We start from the raw sequence: 27,683 nt of genomic DNA on the forward strand, positions 1-27,683 counted from the left end.
CATGTCACAGAAGTTAAAAGGAAGGTATCATAAAGTTGGTATTCAATAATAGTTTTATTCGAACCTGCAAAATAGTTAAAAGATCTTAAAAAAAAAGACAGTGGGTCCATCCTAAGGGGAAAAGACAGTGGGAAAGGGAGGAGAAATAGAAAGAGCATCAGAACAATTTAAAATGCTTTAAATGCTAACCAGGTTTGAAATCATGTGCTAGATATTGTAGGAGACACAGGGTAAATCAGAAACTGTATTTGAATGTATGCATTTACAATCTAATAGAAGAAGGGAGATATGCATGCATTAATTTGTAGTGAAGTCGGGCTATGTAGGTATAACTTGAAGCTCTTAGTGTTTTAGACATGAAGAAAAGAGAGAGTAACCTGAGTCATTCAAATACAGGTTAAGCTTCTTTTTCAAAGATAACCAAAACACAGTGCTTTGAGTCAGAAAGCATTTTATAACTCTTACTTCACAGTCCAGAGGAGTACATTCAAGTCTGGTGGCACAGCCCTGTCATTCTCAACATAGGGCTTCTAATTCATCTCTAGTCATCACCATCTCCTAAAATTTGGAGAGGGAAAAGAAAGTTCAAAGCAAACATCCTTATGGAGGATTCTGAGAAGTTGTACACATCATTTCTGCTCAGATCCCAGTGACTCAAATTTAGTTGCATTCAAGGGAAGATGAGAGGTATAGTTTTATTAGCTGAACAGCAATGTTCCTGGTAAAATTCAGGACAGTAAATACTGAGGGGTAGTCACCAGTCACTACCTTAGATATCCTCCATGAAACAACCAATTAAGACTATAACTAGATGATGGTATTGTGTTGGAATTGAAGGGTTGGGTGTAGGATTTAAATATCTATGGACTGGAGGATAGAGAATTATAGGCTGAAGGACAATATGAAGAAATAAGTAATTAAAAACCAATATTGAATTTTTTATGTAAAGTGACCCATAGCCTAGGTGGTAAGAGAAAAAGTAATGGAACATAATCATGAAATAGTATTTGGATTGTGATGCAGAGGATCTTGAATTCCATGCTTAAAAGTCTGGATATTTTATATATAGACTGTGGACATGATTGAAGGGTTTTTTTTTTTTTCACCTTTTATGAAGTTTACTTGTTTTGAGAGAGACAGTGACAGCATGGGTGGGGGAGGAGCAGAGACAGAGGGGGAGAGAGATTAAACAGTGCAAGGCCTGTAAGTGAGTGAGTGAGTGAGTGAGTGTGTATGTGTGTTTGGGAGTGAGTATGTTGTTTGGAAGTAGGAATTTAAGGAAGAAAGGAGTAATTTACATTAGGATCCACCATTAGGATATGCTAATGAATCAATTGGAGATGGAGGAAAAGCCTCCTGAATGCCACTATGAGGAGCAAATTGTGAATTCAAGTTAGCATTTTACTTGGCTAGATTTGCATTTTGGAGACTTTGTCCATCCTAAGGGGAAAAGCAGAGGACGTGGAGGATGTGAAAAGTGTACATCATTCAAATTTAAGTATCAGTTTACCATACATTTTTCCCCTCTTTCAGATAAATTATGTGAGGCTCCCTCACTGAAGTAGATATTAGTCATTTGAAATCAGTGCCAGAGATTCTAGATTATTTCTATACCTTTCATTTTCTCCTTTCTTCTTTTCCTCTTCCCTTGCTTCCTTTCTTCCTTCCTTCCTTCCCTCCCTCCTTCCCTCCTTTCTTCCTTCCTTCCTTCCTTCCTTCCTTCCTCCCTTTTCTTATTTTTCTTCTTTATTTCCTTCTCAGAGTTAAAAAAATGTATATATAAATTTGGAATGGGAGGGAAAGAATTGCATATTTATACTTTTACTTCTCCAATCTTTATCACCACATCTTTCTTCTGTCCTTTCATGGAATCCATTGAAGCACCTGTATAAAACTCAGCGGCTCGTGGAATCTATGTAAAAACTATTGATCTTAATCAGCCAAATTATGTGTCTCACTAGCTATGTTTCTATGATTTGCCACGTGTGTAAACTAAATCCAGTTTTTACAGGCTAGCTTTGTGTTTATAGGTAATACACTTTCAGGAGTGGGGAAAGAATAGTTAAATTATGAAGAAGTAAAGACAGCAGTAAGAGTATATAACAACAGGCAAAGTCACAACATTTAACAGTATTTAATAACAGTATTTAGTAATACTCCACTGTGTCAAACTGTGGAGTAATTGCTGTTACTAGGACTATGAAATCATGCAGTCCTCACAACACCTATATAAACGAGCTCTTACTACCATCCTTCTTGTTCAGATAAAAGAACAGCACAGGGAGGTTATGCAATCTGTCAAGGGCATGGAACTGTGCAATGTGGCTAGATCACATTTCTTCCGATGAGCAATGCATTCATTCGATGGTTAATTAAAATTGGTGATATTGTTAAAGAAGACATTCTTGTGTAAAGACTGATGGTCAAAATCCTGATACTTGAGAATACTTTTAAAGATGCATATAATTATTTTCACTAGAGTAAAAGTAATAAGGGAATTTAAATAAAAATAAAATGTTTACAACCAGAGCTAGCTCTACTTCAGTCAGAAACAACAAATCAGATCAGAACATTTAATTACTATCCAATCAACCTTTCTGTTCAGTGTGTCAGTTTAACTTAGAGAACCAAACAAAACATTTCTTTGTTTGTCAAGGATAGGCCATTAAAACAGGGGTGTTCTAAAATTGCATTAGAAAGATGAAAATGGTTTGTTTGATCTTCTGAATTTTAATATGTCAGAAAGATTATTGTGAAGAAAATTGGGCTCTCTGAAGTGACAGATACATTATTCAAATAACTTTGATTGAATGTAAGATTTTTTAATGCTTTCATAAAGGGCATGCACACTAATTTGGTTTATAAAAGAGTGGCTTTAAAATTTGAGATATTAGGGGAAATATTTTGTTAGTTTAGTAATTATACTAAGTATTTTTAATTAGGTTGGTGATATTTTTGGATAATACCATTAATTAATAAATATATCTGGATTATAATTAGAATAAATTACTTTATGTGTACAATGTAGCAAGTCCTCAGTTTGAATTATTTGAGAGGTATTGCCAACATTTCTAAAACCATCTAGAACTAGCCTCAAAGGTTAGATTTGATTTTCTTTGTCTTAAAACAGTCATTCAAATGAATTATAGACTTGAAACCAAATAATAAGTGGAAACCAATCAGCCTCAATACATAGTTCTGCTTCTAACGCTGCTTTGATATCATGCATTTGCCATAACCTCTGAAACCTATAATTATGTCAGAAGCACGTATTAGAATGCAGTTCATTCTGATTTGGTTTTCTGTTTAGAGTGGAGTATGTTAACACAGAAAGATACATTGTACTATTTTCTTATATATAATTATTCATTGATCATTTTAATCTCGGTCACTTAAGTAATTTCTATTATAAAAAATCTTAAGCTGACTTCATATTGTTTCTTCTGTCTTTCAAAATTTTTCTGCAGTTTTAAAAATGTTTATTTTATAACTAAATTTGTTTTCTTCTTTAATGATTTTTTAGTCTTATTTATTTATTGAGTTTTATTCTGTGCATGAAAAAGCCTAAGTCTTAAAAAATGTTCTTGGTTTACTGATATACAGATTTTCCTCTCACAAGTAGTCTATAGTAAAGAAATGCCATTTATCGTTGTGGTATGGGAATTAGCTGATAAGGATAGGGATCCTTAAAATTAGCACTTGCTGTCATGTATATGAAACTGTACTATAGGAATGCTTATTTCTGGTTTCTACTTAATCTTACTTGTCTTTCTGTTTCTCTTGCAGCAAAAATGCTGGATAGAATTTCTTCTCACTGCCATTTAAATATATTCTCTTCTCTGTCAATTACCACAGGTTTAGTCCCTATGAGTGGTATAATCCACACCCATGCAATCCTGACTCAGACGTGGTGGAAAACAATTTTACCTTGCTAAATAGTTTCTGGTTTGGAGTTGGAGCTCTCATGCAGCAAGGTATACGATTCAGCCTGCTATTTTCCTTGGGCACCATGTCCCACTCTTTGCTGGGGGTGACAGCTCTCGCTGGCACAAGTCGCTTGCATGGGTGCCTCTGTGCATGTAACCATAATCCAGCTTCTCCATCTACCTAATGCATTTAGGTGTTCTCAAATCCCGTCCAAGAGAGATTCTGAGAAAATAACTAGCTTTTGCAAGTGCACATACAGTATACTCATTTAATTTTTTTTCTTAACCCACAGTAGGCACATTATTTCATAGATGACCAAGCTAACCTGATCCATTAGCTAGTAGCTGCATTTACAGTACTACTAAGATTACATCTTCTTGAGACAAGAATACAGTGTACTGCTCCTGTTTCCTGACTCATTTGGATGTAAAAAATTATTTCGTATTAATTCTTGATGGTTAGATGCATTTGTACTGCATGACTAATAAATCTACTGCATATAAATGTGCAAAATCAAAATATTTAACCATTTAGAGTTTCCTTTATGAGTAAAATAGTAGCTGCATCTGATAGCATATGAGAATATAAAATAATGCATGCTCAGAAGTGCATGCAAAATTACTCGTTCATAATTATTTAAAATTTATAACATTAATGTTAAAAGTAAAAGGCTCTATTTCTTAGAAAATGACATAATACATGTAATATATCTTAAGGGTTTTTATATCACTATGACTTCATTATTTTAGTCTCAGTTTTCCCAAGTTGAAATTATTTTTATTTTTGCTGCTATGTTTTTTAAATTAATCTTTTAATATTTACATAAAGTTCAATAAAGTGATATTTCAGACCTACTACTCACAAGATTCTGTTAGCCAAGATCTAAGAATATTTTATGCATTTAAAAAATGTAATGTTTTTTAAGTTGTAAAATTAGCAAGTAAAGCAAAATGCCCCAAATTTGAACAAATGACAATAACTGGATTAAGGAGAAAACATACTCCTTCATAAGAGTTACTGTACCTATTGTAAGTTTACCCTAAGTTTCAGTGGTGTACTTACTGTCCACTTTGAAGAAATGATTTTGGTAATTGCATTACAGATCTGAAGTGAAAATTAATTGTTAAATTATAAAACGCTGTTTATAAGTAGATACTTTGCTCTTGCATGTTTAATATTATGCATAAATCTCTTAATTCATTACTGTTTCATTTACAAACTATTTCCTAAAGTGAGAATAAATAACTACATATCAAAGAAAAAATTAATTTAACAAATACATGTTGTAAGCAAGGTCTACTAACTTGAAACAAATTTTTCTTTTAAAGACATGAGCATCCGTATATATAACTTTATAGATATTTAAATCTAAAACTTGAAACTTCAGCAAAAACCTTACATGAACTAACTTAAATTTGTGGCATCTATTTCTAAATAAAATGAATAGTCAGTAGTTATATTTTCCCTTTCCTACATTTTGGGCCCAATGTTTTTCTTTCCTTAGGCTTACTCGACAGTTGATAGACAATATGGGAGTTCTTACGAAATATTAGAAGTTCATAAAAGCCTGTCTTATGAGATAGACATCTCTTACAAGTAATACTGAGTAATACGGTTCACCCAGGCAAACTCCTAGTCACATGCTAATAACTAACCCTAATAGCCTGGAGTAATTTATCCTGATAATAAAGGCACAAACGTAACAAAGAATATTAAAAATTATGTTTGCTATTACTTTGAAAAAAAATTTTTTTTCACTTATCTTTTCTGAAATATTTGGAGTTTTTTGAGAATCCGCATACTGATTAGATTAACTTGATAGCTAAAAAATCTAGCCATTAGAATTCAGACTATATTTGATAGCTCTGAAAATGATAAGTAATCCAAGCAATGAAAAATTCAAATATACATTTGCTTTGCCACATAACTACTTCACTGCTGGTGGATACATGAAAGAGGAACCCATACTAAACTGGCTGATGCCCAGCTCCCCAGGAATTAGTGGGATATAGTGCTGGACATGACGTTACCTTGAGTACATGACAGTCAGCCCCTAACCAGGCTCTGATTCACAAACCTAGGAGGTACTCTCTTTAAGTCCTTGGGTAAGATACGAACTTGTGGTAATTGGGCCTTTTTTGTCGAATGTCTCCACTGTTCTTTTCCTTCCCGGTCTTGTTTGACTTTACTGGTGCTGTTGTTAAGGAAAAAAAAAAAAAAAGGTAGAATGGGCAGCCAAAGCTGCTGCTGATCATCTTGGGAATATTTTAGTATTTCAGTGTTCGAGTGTGTGTCTGACAGGGCCTAGGAGCAACTACATCAGAAAGGTACTTTTCTGTTTTGTTTTGTTTTTTGTTATTTTTTTCCCCTCCCACAGAATGGTAGGCAGAGTCTGGAGCTGGAGTTGGCTGTCATGTCCAAGTCTGTCTGCTTTTTAAAATTTTGTTCGTTTGTTTGAAATTACAAGGGTAAGATGAACTGCAGTGTAAGATGGGCTGTTTTGATCTATTCTGGTCACGATACCGCTTTTTTTTCAATGTTAACATGAATGATTTGTTGCATTTTTCATTCCATCCAAAGATGTGTTGCCTTACTGCATCAGTGATTATATGAAAGATCTGACTGTCAACAAATCAACAAATGGAGTCCATCTTTGCTTCATTCCATTTTACTCAAACCCTATTAAAAATTAATTTGTAGCCAATGCTTTCTTGATTTTGGATTTAAAATGATTAAAAGTGCATAGTAATATATTACATATATTCATAAATTTAGTATACTTTTCTTATTAAAAAAATCATGCATGCTGATATGTATTCATTTACACATTAAGACTGTAAATAGTGTACATAATTTAAACAATGTTGTAAAGCTATAAGGCTTGATTTTAAAATTGTCAGGATTTTATTTTAAAATCTAAATTAATTAAATTAATAATAATCAAAAGTAAAATAGAATTCTTGGATCCCGTTCTCTTATTAATAGCATGAGCAGGCAACTCCAGCCATGTTTGTAATATATTTATGAAATATCTATATATATGTAAAAATAAATTTGTGACAATATGTTTATTCTGATTCTGATTCTTCTCATTGAGGATAACTATAGTGATGGGAGACATTTGTTTGTACATAAGGAAATAATTTACTACCTTATTTCAAAATAAACCTGGACTAAAACCTCATATCTCAAGGAATATAGGTAATTGAAATTTATTTTTGTAACACATAATTTTTTTAAATGGCAAAATAGACAAAATTTATGCTTTCATGCACATCAAAAAATGAAACTTTATATAAAGCGTGTTAAGAAATGGGTTTGAATGTGTGTTAAATCATTTCTTCTAAAACCAAAGTAATTAACAAGAATATGAAAAGCCATACAAGTAGTTTATAAACTAGAGATATTTTTTTTCTCCCTTCTAATGCTGTTTTTATAAGGGTTATTACTAATGTCCTGTCTCAGATAGAACTTAAGTCTCCTGCCACTATACTTAACAAGTGTCCTAAGAGACGGTTTATTATCTGAAATTAGCCTCTGCTCTCCCAGTGGTTGTTGCTTGCTTCCTAAAGCAATATGTGAACCTATGATTTAAGCTTTTATTACACAGTGATTCCATTCTGCCACTGTGACCAAAAGTACCTGACTGCTGATCAAATTCTCTGTATTCGTTTCACCTTTTCCCCCCAATCTCTGTTAGGTTCTGAGCTCATGCCCAAAGCGCTCTCCACCAGGATAGTGGGAGGCATTTGGTGGTTTTTCACACTTATCATCATTTCTTCGTACACTGCTAACTTAGCCGCCTTTCTGACAGTGGAGCGCATGGAATCCCCTATTGACTCTGCTGATGATTTAGCTAAACAAACCAAGATAGAGTATGGTGCGGTGGAGGATGGTGCAACCATGACTTTTTTCAAGGTAAGTCCTACTGATTGTCTACAATTTACATATTAAAATGAGAGAGTGCAAACAAATCTCCCTCTCTTAATGGATGTAAGGATGTAGCGACACTGTAATTTGTGAAGAATAATCAATAGTCAATAATCCTCAATAATCAACAATCAATAATAATCAATAGTAAAAAATAATCAGGAATCCTCAGGGGATGGAGGGGTATGTGTACAACTAAATACAGGGTCATTAAGGCAAAACATTTTAATACTTGCAAATGGCAAGGAGTTCTTGCTTTGCAAGTATTCCCTTTTTGTTCGAAGGCAATTCTGCCCACGGCAACATTTTTTTTTCTCAACAAGGTTTTATCTTCGAATGTAAATGTCTGTACATTTATTAGTATATATTACTATATTAGTATATTAATTACATTAAATATAATATAGTTAATATATAATATATATCAATATATGCCTAATGTAATAAATATATTAACACAATGTATTGATTATATATTAATATATATTGGTTAATATATATTAAATAGTATTAGATTCAGACTCTACCAGGCTTAGCTGTTCCAGAGGAATAGAATGATTACATACATACATAATATTCTTATATACACATTTCTTTCTGTTAAGGTGAAACAAGGCTTGTTTACAAGCCTACAGAAAAAGAAGGAAAATAAATGATAGAAATAAGCCAAAACAATTCTTGTTGATGCACATTCATCTAATGTTCTGTAAGGCACAGAGTTTGAAAATGAGCTATAACACTGAACTCATAATGGTTTCCAGAGGGACAGCCCTGTGGAACACTTGAATGGAAAAGTGCTTGAACCAGGTTCCAGGCATATAGAGTATCTTACCCTCTTTATTTTCCCTTTCTTCTTACTCCAGCTGATCTCATTGGGCCAAAATACTATACTCTAAATCGGGTGATTTCACTTCAGGGAGTCAATATCACTCCGTAATTTCTTTTATATTGTACCAAGTCTTTTTGTTTTGTTTTGATGTTGTTATTGTTGTTGTTGTTTTAATATGCAATTTATTGTCAAATTGGTTTCCGTACAACACCCAGTGCTCATCCCAACAGGTGCCCTCCTCAATGCCCCTCACCCACCCTCTCCTCCCTCCCATCCCCCATCAACCCTCAGTTTGTTCTCAGTTTTTAAGAGACTCTTATGTTTTGGCTCCCTCCCTCTCTAACCTTTGTTTTTTTTCTTCCCCTCCCCCATGGTCTTCTGTTGAGTTTCTCAGGATCCACATAAGAGTGAAAACATGTGGTATCTGTCTTTCTCTGTATGACTTATGCTAAGCGTACTAAGTCTTTTTAAATTCCTTGTATGTCAGGCAAAATTTTAAGCATTGGTATTTTCCGTCACTGTTCATACAAATGTAATAGGAAGTTTAAGTATGCAGAAGTGGTAACTTTTTTAAATAGTTGAATCAAACTATAAAATAAATTCTCTCATCAAACATTCATCACGTACCTGTTGAGTACCAGAAATTGCATTACATATTGGTCTTCTAGAGCAAATAACATCTATTTCTCACTTTTAAGGAGATCATAGTTTAGTTGGATGACTATATCAACAATCATGGAACTGGGTTTTATGCTACTTAAAACACAAACTTTGCCAAAAATTATATAATTTTTGTTGTAAAAATTCTCACAAAACTAAATCATCTCTTTTTCTAGAGTTCTGGAGGACATAAATATCCAAAGAATGAGATAGATTGATTGTTTAGTCAAATCTATATAATTCTTAAAATGTAATTATTTTCAGAGTGAATATCTCATATGGCTAGATGAAAGCTTAAAATGTGTATTTTACATTTATTTGGAAAATCATTATTATTTAATCAAATTTGTTGAGTAACCAAAAATGAGCAAAATATTATGATCAGTAAGTGCCATTTGACTATATTAATTACAACTGATCAATTTTCCCCATTGAATATTCAGAATTAATAAAGATAGCTTTTCTTATATAACGTTTTTTTGTTTTGTTTTTTGTTTTTGTTTTTTTTTTTGTTTTGTTTTATTTTTGTTTTTTTTTAGAAAAGGAAATCATCTGTTGAAATGCTAAATGCACATTGTATGTGTCAGTAACTTTGTAGGGAGTGAATGTGGGATGCATTAAAATTATTATAGTATTCAAGAGACTTTTGAATAGAGTTTGTTAAAAAACACCAAGTATCTAAACCAAGTGATTTGATTGACATCAGAAGTTACTATTTCTGTTTCAAAAATACATCAGAGTTTTCATTTTATTTTTTTTATTCCAGAAGACTCAAATATCTTGTTTCAAATTTCTTTTATACCATGAGCAAGGTTTATCTCTAGAAAATCAACTTAAAAAAATTATTTTTTTCTTATCTTTCAGCTTATTCTCTTCCCCTTTATTTTGTCTTTTCAGTCTTTTCAATTTTCTCTTTCTTTTTAAAAATTATTAAATAATTTTTTTTAATTTTAATTTTTTTTAGGTAAATTATGCAGTATTAGTTTCTCTTTTTTTTGCCTACCTTCACTTTTCTTTGCTATTGACTTTTCTTCTTACTCTTTCAGCCCTTGTTTTCTCTCTCGCATGCAAGGGTACCTCTAGCACCAAGAGAAAATTGGCATAGAACAATTTTCTGTTTCCAACAGCACAGACATTCTTTCTGTAGAATTAAGGCCTTCTGGAATCCATACTAGTCACAGTAAAAACCACACAGTGATAATCACTAAGTTGACAATTACCTTATGTTGATAACCTTATCAGATGCTGAATTCTTACTTTAAAATTAGAAAAAAAAATTAGAATTTAAAAGAATACATTAAATATTGACTTCTCTTTAGTTATTTTAGTGTACCCCTAAATGATACTAATTTCAACTTCATATTTTAGTTTGTTAAATTATACACTTATACCAGCCATGGGTGTAAAATTTAAAAATATATATATTCCTTAACAATCTGGAATTAAAGTAATTGCATGCTCATTTTTCAACTTCACAATGAACCAGGGACTAGTGTGTGTATTCTATTTACATTTGATACCATTCTTTTATTTCTTAATTAACAGCAATGCATACAAACACTCTAGGAAGCACCCTTAAGGCATTGATTTCTAAAGGAATTTCCATCTTGTTTTTACAAATTTAACAAGACCCTGCTGTTAGTTAATTGTTCTGGAATGCTCAGTTCCAGAAAATTATTTTAAAGAATGGTATAATTTTGTTACCACAAGCTAGAAGAGCTGGCTCAAGATACCTGACCTTAAAGGGGTAAGTCCTCAGTATTGCAAAAACACAGAGTTATGCCATTCTATAATATTAAATAATCCTTTTTCCAAAGAACATGCTTGACTTTGTTTATTGAGCTTACGTGTATATTGTCTTCAAGAAGAGTTCTTTCTTCTCTTCTTTTATATCCATTACACTCCATGCGCATTCTTCCCAGGGATAAATGTAAAGTCATGACTGGTAAAGTAACTCAAAATTGAGCAGATGGTAGTTCTTCAGAGTTATTCTTTATAAACAGCAGAAAACTGTATGACATCACCAATATATATTCTTAATCATATTTTAATGATAAAATAGCTGAAGGCCCAGGGATTTCATTGAAAAACAATAAAGGAGTTGTCAAAACCTTCTCGGAATCTGGGGACTTGGTGTAGTACAACTGAAATCTCACCCCAGAGCGGAACACTACACAGAATGTTACTAAGCAACAAGCACATTCTTTTCTCCCGAAGTATAAAGATTAGGAGAATGAATACATATAGATTACATGTTCAAAAATAACTCAGTGAGAGCCTGTAGGTGTTATGGTTTCTTTTGAGAATCCCTGTATTTTCAAAGTGAGTCCTATGTTTTACAAAGTGGTGCTGAATCACTTTGCTTCTATGCAACGCATGACTCAGGTTTTCCAATTCCTGATAATTCTCTCTCTGGGTTTGGTCTACCTGAAATCTCAAGCTTGCTATGTATACAAATACAGTCTGTCCTTCCAAAAAAGATGGTATCAAAGGAGATACTTTTTTATGGTTATTTTAAAAAGTTCTGCCATATATTGTAAGAAATTTAAATAGTATCAAACATACAATGCATATCACCTAATGCTTCTGAAAATAAAATCTAAAATTCAGAATAGTTGTTATGAATGAAAAAAAAAAAACTGAAATCAGAGAAACTGGGGCTTGATTCCTGGCTCCACCACGTATTGGCTGTATTTAGGTAAGATACTATTACTTGTAAACCTCTGACGCCTCATTTCTACATTGGAATGACTAACAGGACCATTCTGAAACTATTATTTGAATATTAAATGAAAGCTGTACACGTTTGCTAACCATCTAGTAAATGCTTGACGGAGGTTATATATTAGGATCACTAAAATATATGGCTAATTAAAAATATTCAGAAGTTAGGATGATTTTAAACATAGTCAAGTAAATTATGTCTCTATGGCCCACAGTAGGATAAATAATTTTGAAATAGATTTAAGAAGAGATCACATCATGTTTATCTAATTGAAATTGCTTCAGTCTTCTGATAATTATTGTCATGAAGAGGATGTAATTTGGTAAGTGAAATAAAAAGAAACTATGAGAGCTCTTTTCTAGACTGTGTAGTTTGAAACGGTATATTGAGGTGCATTTAACAATTCTTTGGGGAATTTATTGCAAACCATAGGTAAAGGGGACTATAAAAATATTTAATATAAAAAATATTTATCCTTAACTTTAACTTTTTTTTAACCTAATGACCAAGATGTCTTATTTTAGGCAGTATTGCCATTCACCTTATGTTCTCAATTACATGTTCATTTGTAAGATATCAAATTTTTATTCAAGAAATAATTACCGATCATCTCTTATGTGGTAAGAACTGTGTTAAATCTTAAACATATTTCCTATATCTCCAAGCACTGCCTGCACCTGTCCATTCTATCTCCTATATATCTATTTCCTTTACTGTTTCCTTTACAGTTTACTGTTTACTGTTTACTGTCCTGGTTATGAAAACTAGTGTCATCTCTGTCTAGGGTTTTGTAGTAACCATTTAACTTTTCTTTCTCCCAATTTTGTCTGTATTGTTCTCTATGCTGCTACCAGAGTGACTTAAAGTCCTCCAAAATTGCCCTCTCCCCTTTGCTTTAGGGTATAAACCTGGCTTCTCAGTGTGTTTGTAGACACCTCATTGTTGAGAGTCTTGAGCGAATGGTGAAAAAGGAATCCTTGAGACGTCTTTGGTGCAAAAAGATGATTTTATTAAATATGGGGACAGGACCTATGGGCAGAAAGAGCTGCCCTGGGGTTGATTATATACTTTTAAGTTAGAGGGAGTTAGGGATAGTATAAGTCTCTAAGGAATTTGAAAGCAAGGCTTTCAGAACCTTGAGGGGCTAGCTCTTGTTAAGATTAGGTTACTTCTGGTCTTCAATAAAACAAACATGAAGTAGGGCATGAAGTAGGGCAGCCATGAGTTCTTTGAGGAAGGTCACGCTCTACATGTTTCAGGTAAGTGTCAGTGGGCTGCAAGCTGTAAGGAGATTTAATTTATGTTACATTTTTCTTGCCTTTGTTTGCCTCATCATCATGGTCTGGCTTCTTTTATAGCCACTTGCTCTCACACTTGCAGCTACTCCCAGGTTTGTCACAAGTAAATGATGCACCTCCTTCTCCAATGCCTGTTACACATTTTTTTTCCCATCCCTGTCCCTTCTTATAACCAAATTGGTTATATTCTCTTTATTCCTTAGATACTAATTCATGCCTCACTTATCAAATTTTCACGATCCTTCCCCTACCTGTTCTACTCAGTTTGGGTGAGGTACTCCTTTATATTCTCTGAGCACCTTTTACTTCGGTCCTTATTGAATTTTCAACCCAAGCTGTCTTCTTGGTTCCTGTGTTTCTATACCACACTGCATAGCAGGGATTGAACCTATATCATTCACGTTTGAATCTCTAGTTCCCTGCACAGGCTTTGCATATGGTTTGGGCTTTATTAGTTATCGACTGCCACAATGATGTTGCTTGACAAACAGCAAAAATCTCTTAGTGGCATGTAACATAAACCTTTATTTAGCTTACAAGTCAGCAGTCCTATTTCTAGAAACTTGGAAGGCCAGAGACTTTAGTACATTTTGAACAGACTCTGTTTCTCTTACACCAGGGTGACAGTGCTTTTGCCAATACCATTTTGGCTAAACATTTGTGGCCTTCAAATGTATCCAAGTGAGTCCATTTATAATCTAAAACCACAGGGACAGTACTTTTTCAAATGTGCCTCTCTCTAAACTAATTGTTACTTTGGAATAGAAGCTCTTTGCTGGAGGAGAAAATCTACAAGGCATTGCCTTAACTTTTTCAGAGGGCTGAACGAAGTACCTTGAGCAACGTGCATAATTTGTTCTTTAGTTACGAAATGGTGCCATGTTGGAACAATTCAGAGAACTTTTACTGACTTGAGACACTGAAGACTAGGAATGCTTAAAATTACCCAACCATGCAAATTCTAACTCTACAATATCACCTCTAAGTACTGGTTGCAAACAGCCCAGTTCTTTTAAATTATTTCTTCCCTCTCCTCCTTCTCTTTGTTGTTCTTCTGATGAGTGATCTCTTTCTTGTACTACCTTATCCCATGTAGCTGGAAGTAACTAGCTGATTCCTTGAATATTTTGTCATTTTGTGTAGACATTTCTTTGGCCAAGTCCAAAAGATTATTACTGCATTTCAATCTTTTAACTTACTACAAGGCACACTTTAAAAATATTATTTCCCCTTATTTCATTGATTCCTATTTCCCAATTTTCTCTCTAATGATTTCATTGTAATTTAGTATGTGACCCTAAATTAGTGTTTCATATTTAGGTTCTCTTTATGGCACCAACTCACTTCTTTTACCTAATTCTGTACAGTTATCCCATGGCACAATGACTATACCATCCATTGATGGAAAACCTATGACAGAGAGTTTTAGGTAGATTGTGTGATTATTTTCAAATTTTGCTAATCTGTAGAACTAAAAAAGTTTTTTTTTTTTTTTTCAAAATATGTAGCTCTCTATGGCATTTCCATTTTTAACTTTTGGTTAAAAGTCAGTTTATTTGGAAGTATAGGTTGTAGTGTTAGGAATATAAGCAAGTGGATTAATCCATCTGGAGGAAAAGTTTTATGTTTTGGTACTTAGCCACAGAGGATTTTGTTTTATTTTTCTTTGTGCATAGTCTCCCTCTTTAGGAGAACTCAAAGTACTTTCTAAATGCCAACTCATTAATCTTTACTGCAACCCCTGAGGAAGGTAGGAAGCAATTATCATTATGCTCATTTAACAGATGAGGAAACTGGGCCATGGAGAGGTTAAGTGACTTATTAATTATGAAAGCAATAACCAAGGGACTCGTAGTATCAACAATAAAAGTAATAGCTAAAGATATGATGGCATAACCATCATTACTCAGAAGAATTAAGTGCATTAGTCATTTTGGCTCACCCACATGACCCCAACTGTTTGATCATATTAAATTTCTAAAACATTTGCTTTAAGCCACTGGGGCAGATATAGTTATAACATGTTCTTTATAATCTGCTCCTTATTCTGAGCTTATCAGTTCAATGGTCTTCTAAAATTAAATTATGCTGGGATGGCAGTATAGGTTTTTAAGCCTGAATTGCTTGTGTGGCATGCCTGTAATGATTTTTCAAAAGCTTGAGTGAGTTTTGCTTCTTAAATGCCAGAACAGAAGTAGTTTTTGAGTTGAGAGATAGAATGTAAAAAAATTTGGCAGTTTACTGCATGTACTTAATAAATGGATTTAGAAACATATACCATTCATTAGACATTTTTCATATTATTCTTTATTTCTCAAAAACATAATTTTTGTTTGTTGTTTTTATTTAAAGCAGCAGTAGCAATGAAAGTATAATATATTTACCATGAAAAGATTTATACATTGCAGAAGTAAATTTTCAAAATGGCATCTGTAGTGTACTTTTCACATTGCAAAGGGGTTTTTCTGAAATGAGTCTTTAGTTTCCTTTTGCTATATTGGTGGTACAATATTTTGAAAATTTCATTTTGTATATGCATAAAATTGACCTAAAATAGTTACAACGACGAGAAAGACAATCTAAAATGACTTTTGAATTCATTTTATTTTTTATTGAGATATAATTGACTTATCTTGTTTAAGTTTAAGGTGTATAATGTGTTGATTTGATGAATTTATATATTGTAGTATGATTATCACTGTAGCATTAGCTAACATCTACCATCAAATCATTATCACAATTGAAATCTAGTCTGTTAGCAACTTTGAAGTTTATAATACAGTATTCCTAACTTTAATCACAATGCTGTATATTAGATCTCCAGAACTTATTCTTTAAATGCCTTTCATAGTTTATGTAGTATATTCCCAGTTAAGTATGGTCATCACAAAGAAAGGGTTCAATAACTATTTATCTGCATGTGGATAGAAACTGGATATGTCTTTCACTGCATACCAAATTTACTACTATATGTATTTTAATTATTTTCCACCACTATCCAGGAGGGATTCTTTGACAATATAATAATTAGAAATTCATTATCGTACCTCAGTAAGTACAGGGATTATTTCTTACATATTTGCTTGTAAAAGAGTTGTCCCGTTTATACAGGTGTTACTAACTTGCCACCTAGTTTTGCTTTCAAGTCATTTTTCTTTACTTGGAGTCAATTTATGCTTAGCAATGACACTGCCCTTTTCTCCTCAATAATTTAGATCTCAAATTTCAGCTTTGGGTTTCACATGGGGGCTATAGTCTCTGTGCCTAGAAACTAGTTTAAAACTGGAATATTAATATGAGCACATGTATATTGGCATCAAAGTTTTATGACTTAACAGTTTTTATTTGTTGATAAATAAAGTTAGCGATACTGACTACTTATCCGTGTCCTCAGTTAAAGCACTACTTCAGCTTATGGGGCCAGTCTTTTATCTATCAAAATAGTAGATGTGGGTGGGCTGCAAGCATTGGGACTGGACAGCATGGATGTCATATAGGAATATGGTCTTATCTGTGGTAGGCGATCACGTTATTCTGACAAGCAAGAAGATAGTCTTGATTTTTACGTCAATTTTTCTTTTTCAAGGGATAGTTATTATTTTGTCCTATTTGGGTATATTGTTCACTAAGTTTCAAAAATCCTTAAAACATCCCTTTGTTCAAATCAGTACTCTCAACCTGCTTGCACATTAGAACATTAGAATGATTCTTAGAGAATACTGAGGCCCAGACCCATCTCCAAGCCAAGGAATTAAAAATATTTGGAGGTGAGATTCTTGGTATCTGAGTTTTTTTATAACTTCTTTTGGTGATTCCAGTGTGCAGGAAGGGTTAAATTAACCCTGTCTGAAATATAAATAATCCCTTCATTATTGGCATCTGTATTTAATAACTAATTGCATTTACTTCATTTCTTTCATATTAGTTTGGGTATTCTTTTGTTCTGAAACCCAGAATTCACAAAATATCAGACAGAAGCATGAAATGATGATAAATCTGTTGAATGTACTCTTACTTCTTTCAAATTATTTATCTTTTGTTCAAAAGAGATTTGCTGAGAGTGAATAATCTAATTACATCATTTCTGACACTGTTCCTGGAAGTCCCCAGTTGGTAGGCATAAGGATTGACTTGTAGCAGGATGAAGACAGCTAGAGCTTTCTCCTTTCTCGGGGAATTATGGTGGAGTAAATCCTGACCTTCGTTGTGTCTCTGAGTAAAAGTAGAGAAAATATATATTCTGTGGTAACTAGGGAGTGAATACATTCACCTTTTCTTTGTAAGTCTTATTGCAGGTTCGTCCACTGTGCGGGAGGGAGGAGAAATTAGAGACCAGTAAGCAGGCACATTAAAGTCTTGGAAGGATTATTATATATGTGACTTTTGTGTTTATAATTGGGACCAGATTAAGAAGCAGTGAAGTACCTTACTTCGTAATTATATATCGAGTTAGATTCTGCACAACAGTTTGAGATTTGGGCTCCTGTAGTTTTGTTTCCTGAGCTGACAGGACTATTCTGTAGTATTTGGTGAACTACTGTCACTCCTTCCTTGTGGAAAAAATGCACCTATGTTAACTGATGGGGACAAATTATTACGCAATTCTAATTGATATCTTTTTTTGTGTTCCTTTGGAATTCCTCATTATCTCTCTGCATATCTATACTGAAACCAAATACTCATCACACATGGCTCTAATGTGGGTGATGGAAAACCAGATATACTTAAGTTTCCAAGCCAAAACTGTTCTTGCCAACTTGCTTGCAAGTTACTAATTAAGTAATGACTCAATGATTACATAGAAAAAATAGAAACTTTATTTTGAATTCTTTGTTTCATGTATTCAAGTTCACGTATAATCTGGTTTATTTGATTTCTCTGCATATTTAATGAAATATGAAATCTAAAAGAAATATCTTAGCAAAGATTTTTGTAGCCATACCATTTCTCTTTTCTCCCAAATATTTTTTTTCTTCATTATTGCTTTTAAGATATGAGTTATAGGTAATGGATCAATGTTAACATTAGGTTAAATAGCAAAATTTTGTTTAAAAAAGCAAAGTTGGTATTTTAAAAGTGTTGTTATATTTTTATTAGTATCTAATATGGTTTTGATATTAGTCATGTTTGAAATTAATATTAAACCAATTTTTTATAATACATTTAAATTATTGGCATAATAAGGGGGTTACTTTCACCCAGGGAGATTGTCTCTCTCCCCCATCCTCACTAACACACAATTTATTGTATGTGAGGCCTGATCCTATGTTTATTACAGGGATTTGCATAAGGCCTACAGGAAACCAACACCATTTTACTATGTTCCCATTGCAAGAAATAAAATGGTGCCTTTGAGTAAAGCTGCTTCATCAGACACTAGTTTAGCATGCCAAGTTACAGCTATCAATGGTGAAACAGCAGATGTGAAGGCTAGTTGGCATCAAAGCATATGAGTTGAAGACTTTCCTATGGGAAAGAAAGTGCTTCATTACACTTTATCTATACTAAGAACATTGGTTCTATCAAGCTGTTTGGGAAAATTAGACGATGATGGGTTTTATTACCTTAGCTCTGCCAGAGTGAATTCAATAGTTAAAAAGTAAGCGATAACACCATTTGGGGAATTATAAGAAGTTATTAGAGTTTCAGTGTATTTAAACTTCGAAAGAGCAGCAACTTTTATCTCCGCTTCTCTAAAATGTCTGAGGGACAAAAGTTTAATCCCTCTCTAATTTTCAATATGTACCAATGAAGCTTTGGGACTCTAATTGAAGAAAGAAGTTTTGTGTTTGAAGTGTAAAATCTGAGAAACAATGTTTTAATTGCCTTGAAAGGCAAGTGCATGAGGCTGTTGTCATTCCAGGATACACTGTGGTTCTGTCTCTCTTCTGCCCTCCCTCCTCCACTCTGTGCAGGGACCACTCTTGCTGTTTGTCAAGTCAGCATGGCAGCTCAAACACCACATTGCACCTCATCAATCTTAGCCTAGAGGGCCCCACAGGGAGTGAGAAAACTCAAAGTCAGTTAATAGAGCAACGTAGAGCTGGCCTGTCAAGTACTGCATAATGGATAATTGTCACTGTAAGAGTTTATAGCCACCGGTTAGGCAACAATTTGCAAGGGACTTGGAAAGGCATATTTTTGGACGTAAAAATGTAGGCTTAGATAAATATAAAAATTGTCACTTAAAACTTGTAATGTTTTATTTGTTAGTTAAAAAATTAAGATGAAAACTTCTCTTCTATGTAAGTTGCAGCATAAAAGCATCATTCGGTATTTCTAAAACAAATGTACAAACAAACAAAACACCCAGTTTCTCTGCTTTGTAAATTATTTGAGGAAATTATTTTAATTGGGATTGTGGCTAAGAAAGATCTATTAATCATGTTTAGTGTGTGTGTGTGTGTGTGTGTGTGTGTGTGTGTTTGTAGGGGGGAATCAAACTTTAGAGTATCAACAAAAACATATTATCCTTTTAGATTATCCATTAGCTAAAGTGAATACTGTGAAACTTGTACTTAATCCAGAATACCCTATGCCCTTGGCAGTTAATGTTCTTGATTTTTCATGCACCATGATGTCTTTTTCTTTTTTTTTTTGGTGGGGGTGTGTGTGCTATTTTCTGTTGTTGCAAATACACTTTAAGCTAATTATCACATTTGGTCAGCTGAACATTCTTTTGTTCATTTGTTTTCCTATCTCTTTTCCAAAAGTCCTAATAGCAAAAATACCACTTTGTTCTTTGATATTAAGAGCTGATTAAAGACATTATATGTAGTTAAGTAGGTTCTCTCATTATATCATAAAGAAAAATGAGGTTTACTGTTACTACTGCTTCCATCTTTGCTGTATAGACTTTCATTTAAAGACAAAATAGAACTGCTTTCTCCCCTTGGAAGTGTGCAAAATGTAGGATCATCAGCCCTTCGATAGTGAATCATCTTATTACTTCATCACTCATATTCACCAATAGCAAACACAGCTCATAAAGCACCCTTTCTTTTTTATACCCTTTTTCTACCCCAATAGATCGGAAAAAAGACAAAATAAATTTTAGAGGTGTTGATAGTTGCAAACTGAATATAATAGATTCCTCAAAAATATTGCTTTTCAAAAAGCAATATTGACTAGATTAAACATTAATGCTAAATGACTTCGTCATAAAGAGGTCAGATTCTGAAGTAATTCAAGTTCTTTTGCTGGGATATTATTGACTTTGACAGTGCCTAGAGTTGTAAATATCTAATGGATACTGTTAAGCACTTTCATTGACCTCCTGTGTTCAGAGAGAGTCCTTAACATTTTCATAAGTAAAGAACTTTACAGATGAGGGAATGTGTCTGCATGTGTATGCACATGCATGAGTGAGTGTGTTCTATAGGAATAAGATATGCTACCTTAATTGGAATTAAATTATGAATGGTTACATGATTTATTTTTCTTATATCCAGTTTCCATATTTTTTTTTTTTTAAATTTTTTTTTTCAACGTTTTTTATTTATTTTTGGGACAGAGAGAGACAGAGCATGAACGGGGGAGGGGCAGAGAGAGAGGGAGACACAGAATCGGAAACAGGCTCCAGGCTCCGAGCCATCAGCCCAGAGCCTGACGCGGGGCTCGAACTCACGGACCGCGAGATCGTGACCTGGCTGAAGTCGGACGCTTAACCGACTGCGCCACCCAGGCGCCCCTATCCAGTTTCCATATTAAATCTGTTTTAGTGGAATAATAGTTCAGGGCTGGCAATAAATTGTAATTTTATTTTTCCTGATAGCATTTGAATAATACTTTTGATTATCATTAGCCTATTGTATATACCACAACACTAGTGGAGTTCAGTGAAAAGATTTGATTGTCTCTAAAGGTAGGTGTTTCCTTTATTAAATATTGTAATTACAACTAATTAGAGGTTACACAATAAATTAGTTTGCTTTGTAGGTCCCTTGACTGCTTTCAGAACACTGTGAGTTTATGCTTCATTATAATTTATTACAAAAACAATTAAATAAAGACCAAATAATTAGAAAGTAGCATTAATAGTGGATATAAATGATTGTTGAATCAATACAATGCAGTTTAACAAAATGATTAAATGCATAAACTAGGTTGTGTCATGAAATCATATATCTATCACTTGTTAGGAATTTACTTAACCTAGGGCTTCTGTCTTTTTATAGCTAAACTGGGGGTTTAATTACCTGTTTTATAGATTGTTTACATAAAGCACTAAACATGTAATAAACTCCCAGTGTGTACTTACTGCTATTCTTATTTTAAGGCGCTTAATAGTTGAACTGATAAACTCTGTAGCAGATAAAACCATTTCCCTCCAAATGAATGCTTGCATTCCTGGAAATACATCCAGTTTACCTATGCTTAATGCCAAAAGCTGGTACTCAATTACATTTATGTTTGCTTTGTGATTTAATCTTGATTGTAGATTATTAAAAAATATTCTAGATTACTCTCTTGCACTGCTGAAAAGATAAACGCATCATGAATCCAGTTCCATCCATACGTCCAATTTTAATTAATGATCTTTTTATTAATGGTTTTTTAATTAACGGTCTTTTTATTAATGTGTGAGATTTACTTTGACAAACAATTCATGCTCAGAATTAATGCTTAAATAGAAGAAGAACTCCCATTTTTAATTGCTCTTCCTCTCCATAAATATTAACCATTGTAATTTTAGCAAGTTTCTTTTTCTCTTATAAAAATAATGCATATGACTCATGATAACTATAGAATTTTAGGAAAACAAAGGAAAAAATGTCAAAGTCCAACCTACAAAGACAAATCCTAATATCCTGTAAAAAAAGCCTCCAGTATTTTCTCACTATATTTTGTTTTTCTCTTGTTTCAGTGTTAAAGACTTTTAGCCTGTATATAGCTTTACATATCTCATATTTCCACTGAACACAGGTAGTGATGCTCTTTTCAGGAATATGCTTTAAAAATTCATTATCAGCATGCTCACTTTGGCAGCACATATACTGAGATTCATTATCAGTAAAATAGGGTTATAAGAATGTGCTCATGATACTTTCAGAAATATTTTTTTCTTGAGATAAAGTCTAAAACAAAAAGCCACTTGCTAATTTCCAAACCCATTCACCTAGTCATTGCAAACTTCTTTTTATTGTTTATTTTATCTAACTTTCAAAATATGTTTGTATATAAACACACATGCATAGCAAAGAAATCATTTATATCCTAAATACCTAAGATAACAATTGAGATATTGATTTTCAATGTTTGTTGCATTAAACTATCAGAAATTTAATGCTTTCATATATTAAATTTAATAAATGCTTTTAATCAAACCTTGAAGGAAAATTGGTAGAGAGATAGTTTTAAGGTTGTCTGTTTAGACTTCTTAATATAATTTTTTCTTCAAGTGAAAAAGAAAAAAAATCTTGGAATAGAAATATATAGGAGTAGTTGTTAACCTTTTTCTGTTGAGCCATATTAACTTATATTTAGAAGAATGATTATAGAAATATCTTTCTTTATCTACATTAGCTGTAGTTTATTCAGTCTTTCCATGTCTATAAATGAAAAAGAACACTTGCATGGCTGTACTGTCACATAGAGTTGACATTGAATGCATGTAGTCTGGAATTCCATTCCTCAGTTATTCCAGGATGCCCAAGATACACTAGTGTCAGGGGAGTCTATGTTAGCTCATATTTTTTAGGTATTCACATACAGATATTTTTATCGTATCAGCCTTTTCTTCCAACACTAGAAGAAACTAACCCAGCCTAACTCCAGCAAATATAATTTAGTGGAGTAAATTAGGAATCCATATTGTTGGGTGTGAAGACTGTCTGGCTGCGACATGTCACCCCATTGATCCCTGGAGTTGATTCAGCTGATCTGACTGGCTAGGCAGGTATCTCTCTCCCTCACCGCTCCATATGCACCCCTCCCAAAGCTGTGTGCCGGGTACAAGAGGAAACGAGGGCGACTTTCCCCAATAGAGGAGGACTTTCTTTGGTCGAGGGTAAACGAGCAGCTGCACTCCCCTGCTAGAACCTCCAAACAGGCTCTCAAGGTCCATTAGTAGGAGAACATAGGGTGGTCAAGCTTCCAAGACCCCAGACACATCCAAATGAGGTGCTGCACGTGGCAGTCTGCCTTTCTTTAAAAATAAAATACAAAAACAACAACAACAGCGGCAGCAGCAGCAGCAACAACAACAAGGTATCCATATTGTCAAAATAGAAGAAAATGACTTAAGAGGCCATGACTAAGAAAGGAACATGTCTAAAAATAACAATTTTTAGATCTACCTGATACATCCTAATCTTTAGGAAGATGTTTCATAAAGGACTACCCAAATTTGATGACAATGATGATGATGAAGATGATGATGTTGATGATGTTGAAGAAGATGTTGATGTTCCTGATAGAGATCTGCCTTGGAATCCAGGGAAAACACTAGAGCAATTTATGTTTATGAATTAAAATAATAGAGGTGACTTTAAGAAAACCAGCAAAATTTATTCTAAAGAAGTCAAGTAAACTAGCATTAGCAGGAGGGTAACTTCCAAAGTCAGAAAGACATCTTTATTTAAAGGTGTCTGAGAAGTAATTTTTTGAAAACAGGAGTCCTGAGATCATGGGATGTAACCTTCATAATAATGAAGGAGCTTGTGCATGGGCATCAGCCTGCTGGGCTTCACTTTCAGAGCTGCTTTTTCTCCGGGGCCCAATCATTGCAAGTTGCCACTTCCATTTATTTCTACACTGGTGCCCTAAAGATGTAGTTCTTAGAGTAAAACTCTTATGGGCAGAAGAACAAAATTAATTGTATTTTGAAAATAAAAATGGTAGCTAAACTCTTCCTTTATCTTTTTATGTGTGTTGTCAGTAGACAGGCAATAGCTACCTTACCATCCTTCTCACTCCTCCTTATTAACCATTGTTTCTTTCCAAATCTCAGGCCTAAGTTATTATACCTGCTATCTCTTAAAAATAAGTGTGCAGTGATTTACTGTTACTAGCTCAAAAGAAACACTTGAGTGTTTTGCCTGACCTCCTTTCTTTGAATTTGGGAATACTTTTAACAGTGTCCGTATCAGTAGTTCGCTACAAAACGCTTCAAAGAAATTTCACTATCTCAGGCTAACAAATAGGACCGGAGTTGTGTTTTGTTATGGCTTTTACTAAAATGTGAATGTCTCTTAATACATGAAATGTGGCTAGTGCAACCAAGGAACAAAATTTCTTGTTTTAAATTGAAGTATAGTTGATATATAATATTACATTAGTTTCAGGTGGCCAACATGGTGATTAGATAAGTCCATACGTTATGCCGTGCTCTCCCCAAGTCCAGCTACCATCTGCCACCACACAACACTATTACAACACCATTAACTATATTCCCTATGCTGTACTTTTCACCCCCATTACTTATTCATTCTGTAATTGGAACAGAATTTTAAATTTTATCTAATTTTAATTGATTTAATTGGGAAAATTTGAACCTGAGGCAGTGTAAGACATTTTCCCATTAAACACAAAATTATATTTTTGTTTTCAATTTTGTGTCATGTTGGATATTGTATTATAGAGCATGTGATCAGTGCCTGTGTCATTTGTAGTATTGCTCATAAACACATCATTGATATCAGTGGCAGTGGATTGATTCAGTTCAAATTATTTCTTCTGTGTACCGATGTAACATTGTAATGCGTTTGTTTAGCAGTCTATGCATATGACACAAGTTACAATAACTATGTAAGCCTTAACTGGCAATTCAATTGAAATATATACTATTATTTTAAACAAAGTATAATTAAATTATTTTTCTAGTTTAAAAAGTACATATGGGCGAGTTTTCAAATTTAAAATGAAGGTATAGTATTGAAGCAGAATTGAGTAGAAATGGAGAAGCAAATACAACTGGAACAGTAAAGAATAAAAGTCTGGGTGAAGGCATGTTACAGATTTCACCATAAATGGCAATTGCAACTTACTGAGGCAGAGCTAAGTGGAAAAGCTGTTTGTTGCATAAAAAGATTTTTAACAACAACAAAGTCATTATCAAGAAACATTCTCAGGAAAAGCATAGTGAATTTGACAGTTTCTCTTAACAGTAACAAGATAATCAATGAAATTAGTTGCTTGAAATCAGAGTCAAATGTTCTAAGAATTTAAAAAGATTGTTAGATGTTTATAGCAGAATTACCAACAATAGCCAAATTTGGAAAGAACCCAAATGTCCATCGATTGATGAATGGATAAAGAAGATGTGATATATAGGTACAATGGAATATTACTCAGCCATCTAAAAGTAATGATGTCTTACCATTTGCAATGACGTGGATGGAGCTAGAGTGTATTATGCTAAGTGAAATAAGTCAGGCAGAGAAATAAATATACGATATGATTTCACTCATGTGTGGAAATTAAGAAATGAAATAGATGAACATAGGGGAAGGGGGGAAAAGAGAGGGAGGCAAAACATAAAAGACTTTTAACTATAGAGAACAAACTGAAGATTGATGGAGGGGAGGCAGGTGGGGGATGGGCTAAATACGTGATGGGTATTAAGGAGGGCACTTATAAGGGTTGCCTGGGTGGCTCAGTTGGTTAAGCGCCTGACTTCTGCTCAGGTCACAATCCCACAGTTTGTGGGTTCAAGCCCCATGTGGGATTCTGTGCTGACAGCTCAGAGCCTGGAGCCTGCTTCTGATTCTGTGCCTCCCTCTCTCTTTGCCCGTCCCTAACTCGTGTTCTGTCTCTCTCTCTCTCTCAAAAATAAACATAATTTTTTTTTAAATTTACTGAACTGTTAACTCTACTCAAAATTCTCATAAAAGAAATGGTTGCCATATTTTTAATAACCAAAGATTAAAAATGGTCATATGTTTTAGTTTTTTTCACTAATATCTCACATTGTAAAAACTTAAATTCCCAACCTGTTTCACTTTATGAGTTTTCAGCTGTTTTATAAATCTTAGTCTTACATCACATTGGGACTGAAAAATATGTTCCCACATTTTTCTCCTGTCGCTACTGATAAGTCATTTTCAGAAATATGTTTTTTTTCTTTGAATTACCAAGATGACACTTCTTTCTATATTAATTGATCCTACTTGAACGGTTTTTGGTTTTCCTCAATCTAAGTGAGAAGAATTTGATGGTGATTTGATCTCGACCACAAACCAGTTGAACAAATCTCTGTATCCACTACAGCTTGAAAGCAGGATTGCATGCATAGTTTGTAGTCCAATTTTCAGTATCCAAAAGTGTTTTGTTTTTGTTTTTGTTTTTTCTTTTTTTCTTACAGAGTTCTCCTACTGTCAGAGTCTCTAGCTTTCTAGCATTCTGAACAGAGAAGAAACTCTGCTTCTGCTTTTCTAGTGGGCCCAACATTTCCATGACAAATGAGGACTACTCAATCACCTGCCTCCCTCCCACCCCTATCTCTGGCAGATAATCCCCTCTTATCACTGCTTGCCCAGTTATTTTCTAGCATTTGTAGCCCCTAAATTAACACAGAAGTCCAGACAATAGTGAGAACGAGGAAACATACTCTGCCTCTCAAAATTAGTATCCACAAAAACAAAGAATGGCTGTTTACTGGACAAAGAGAATTTACAAGGAGTATCGTGTACAGGTTGAAACAATGTTGTGCCTATATCCTTTCAACTCGGCAGCAGCATTTTATTCTAATAAGCGTGGGCCATTAATTTATTTTTAATACAATTGAAGCATCTTTGTAGTTAAAAGAAATTTCTCTCAGGGATGCCTAGGTGGCTCCGTTTGTTGAGCGTCCAGCTCTAGATTTCAGCTTAGATCATGATCCCAGGGTCACTGGATCAAGCCCCATATTAGGCTTGCTGAGCATGGAGTCTGCTTGAGATTCTCTCTCTCTCTCTCTCTCTCTCTCTCTCTCACCCTTCCTCTGCCCCTCTCCCCGGCTCATGCTCTCTCTCCCTCTCTCTTTCTCTCTAAAATAAAAATAAAAATAAAAACAAAAAAAAAAAAACAATTTAAAATTAAAAAAAGAAAAAGAAAAAGAAATTTCTCTCAGACTCCAGCAATAAGATGTCTGTGTTAATTTTCCATGTTGGGATACATCTTTTGGTGTATCTTAGCATATTAATATAATGTACTGTGATGTGACTAGAGAAATTATTGGGCATAGTTATTCAAATGCTTTTTAACTGGAAATCCATAATCTTTATTTACTTCTAAATGTACTCTGTATATACATGAAACTGTCTTCTAAAGTATCGTTATTATAACTCTTGAATTGTGAAGGAAAACTTCTGCATCTTCTGTTCACTCATTAACA

The 27,683-nt window shown here is 33.7% G+C and overlaps 1 protein-coding gene across 1 annotated transcript in view; it reads left to right on the top strand.

The window, feature by feature from the left end:
* The first annotated feature begins 1,340 nt into the window (after positions 1 to 1,340).
* LOC125939115 (glutamate receptor ionotropic, kainate 2-like) overlaps positions 1,341 to 27,683 on the top strand; it is a 134,993-nt gene continuing 108,650 nt past the window's right edge. Inside the window, exons 1-2 of the mRNA XM_049654648.1 lie at positions 1,341 to 1,392; positions 7,628 to 7,845. Of these exons, the coding sequence (XP_049510605.1) occupies positions 1,341 to 1,392; positions 7,628 to 7,845 (270 nt within the window). The remainder of the gene's footprint in view (positions 1,393 to 7,627; positions 7,846 to 27,683) is intronic.

This window comes from Panthera uncia (assembly GCF_023721935.1).
Source record: "Panthera uncia isolate 11264 chromosome B2 unlocalized genomic scaffold, Puncia_PCG_1.0 HiC_scaffold_24, whole genome shotgun sequence".
In the NCBI taxonomy this organism is placed as follows: Eukaryota; Metazoa; Chordata; class Mammalia; order Carnivora; family Felidae; genus Panthera; species Panthera uncia.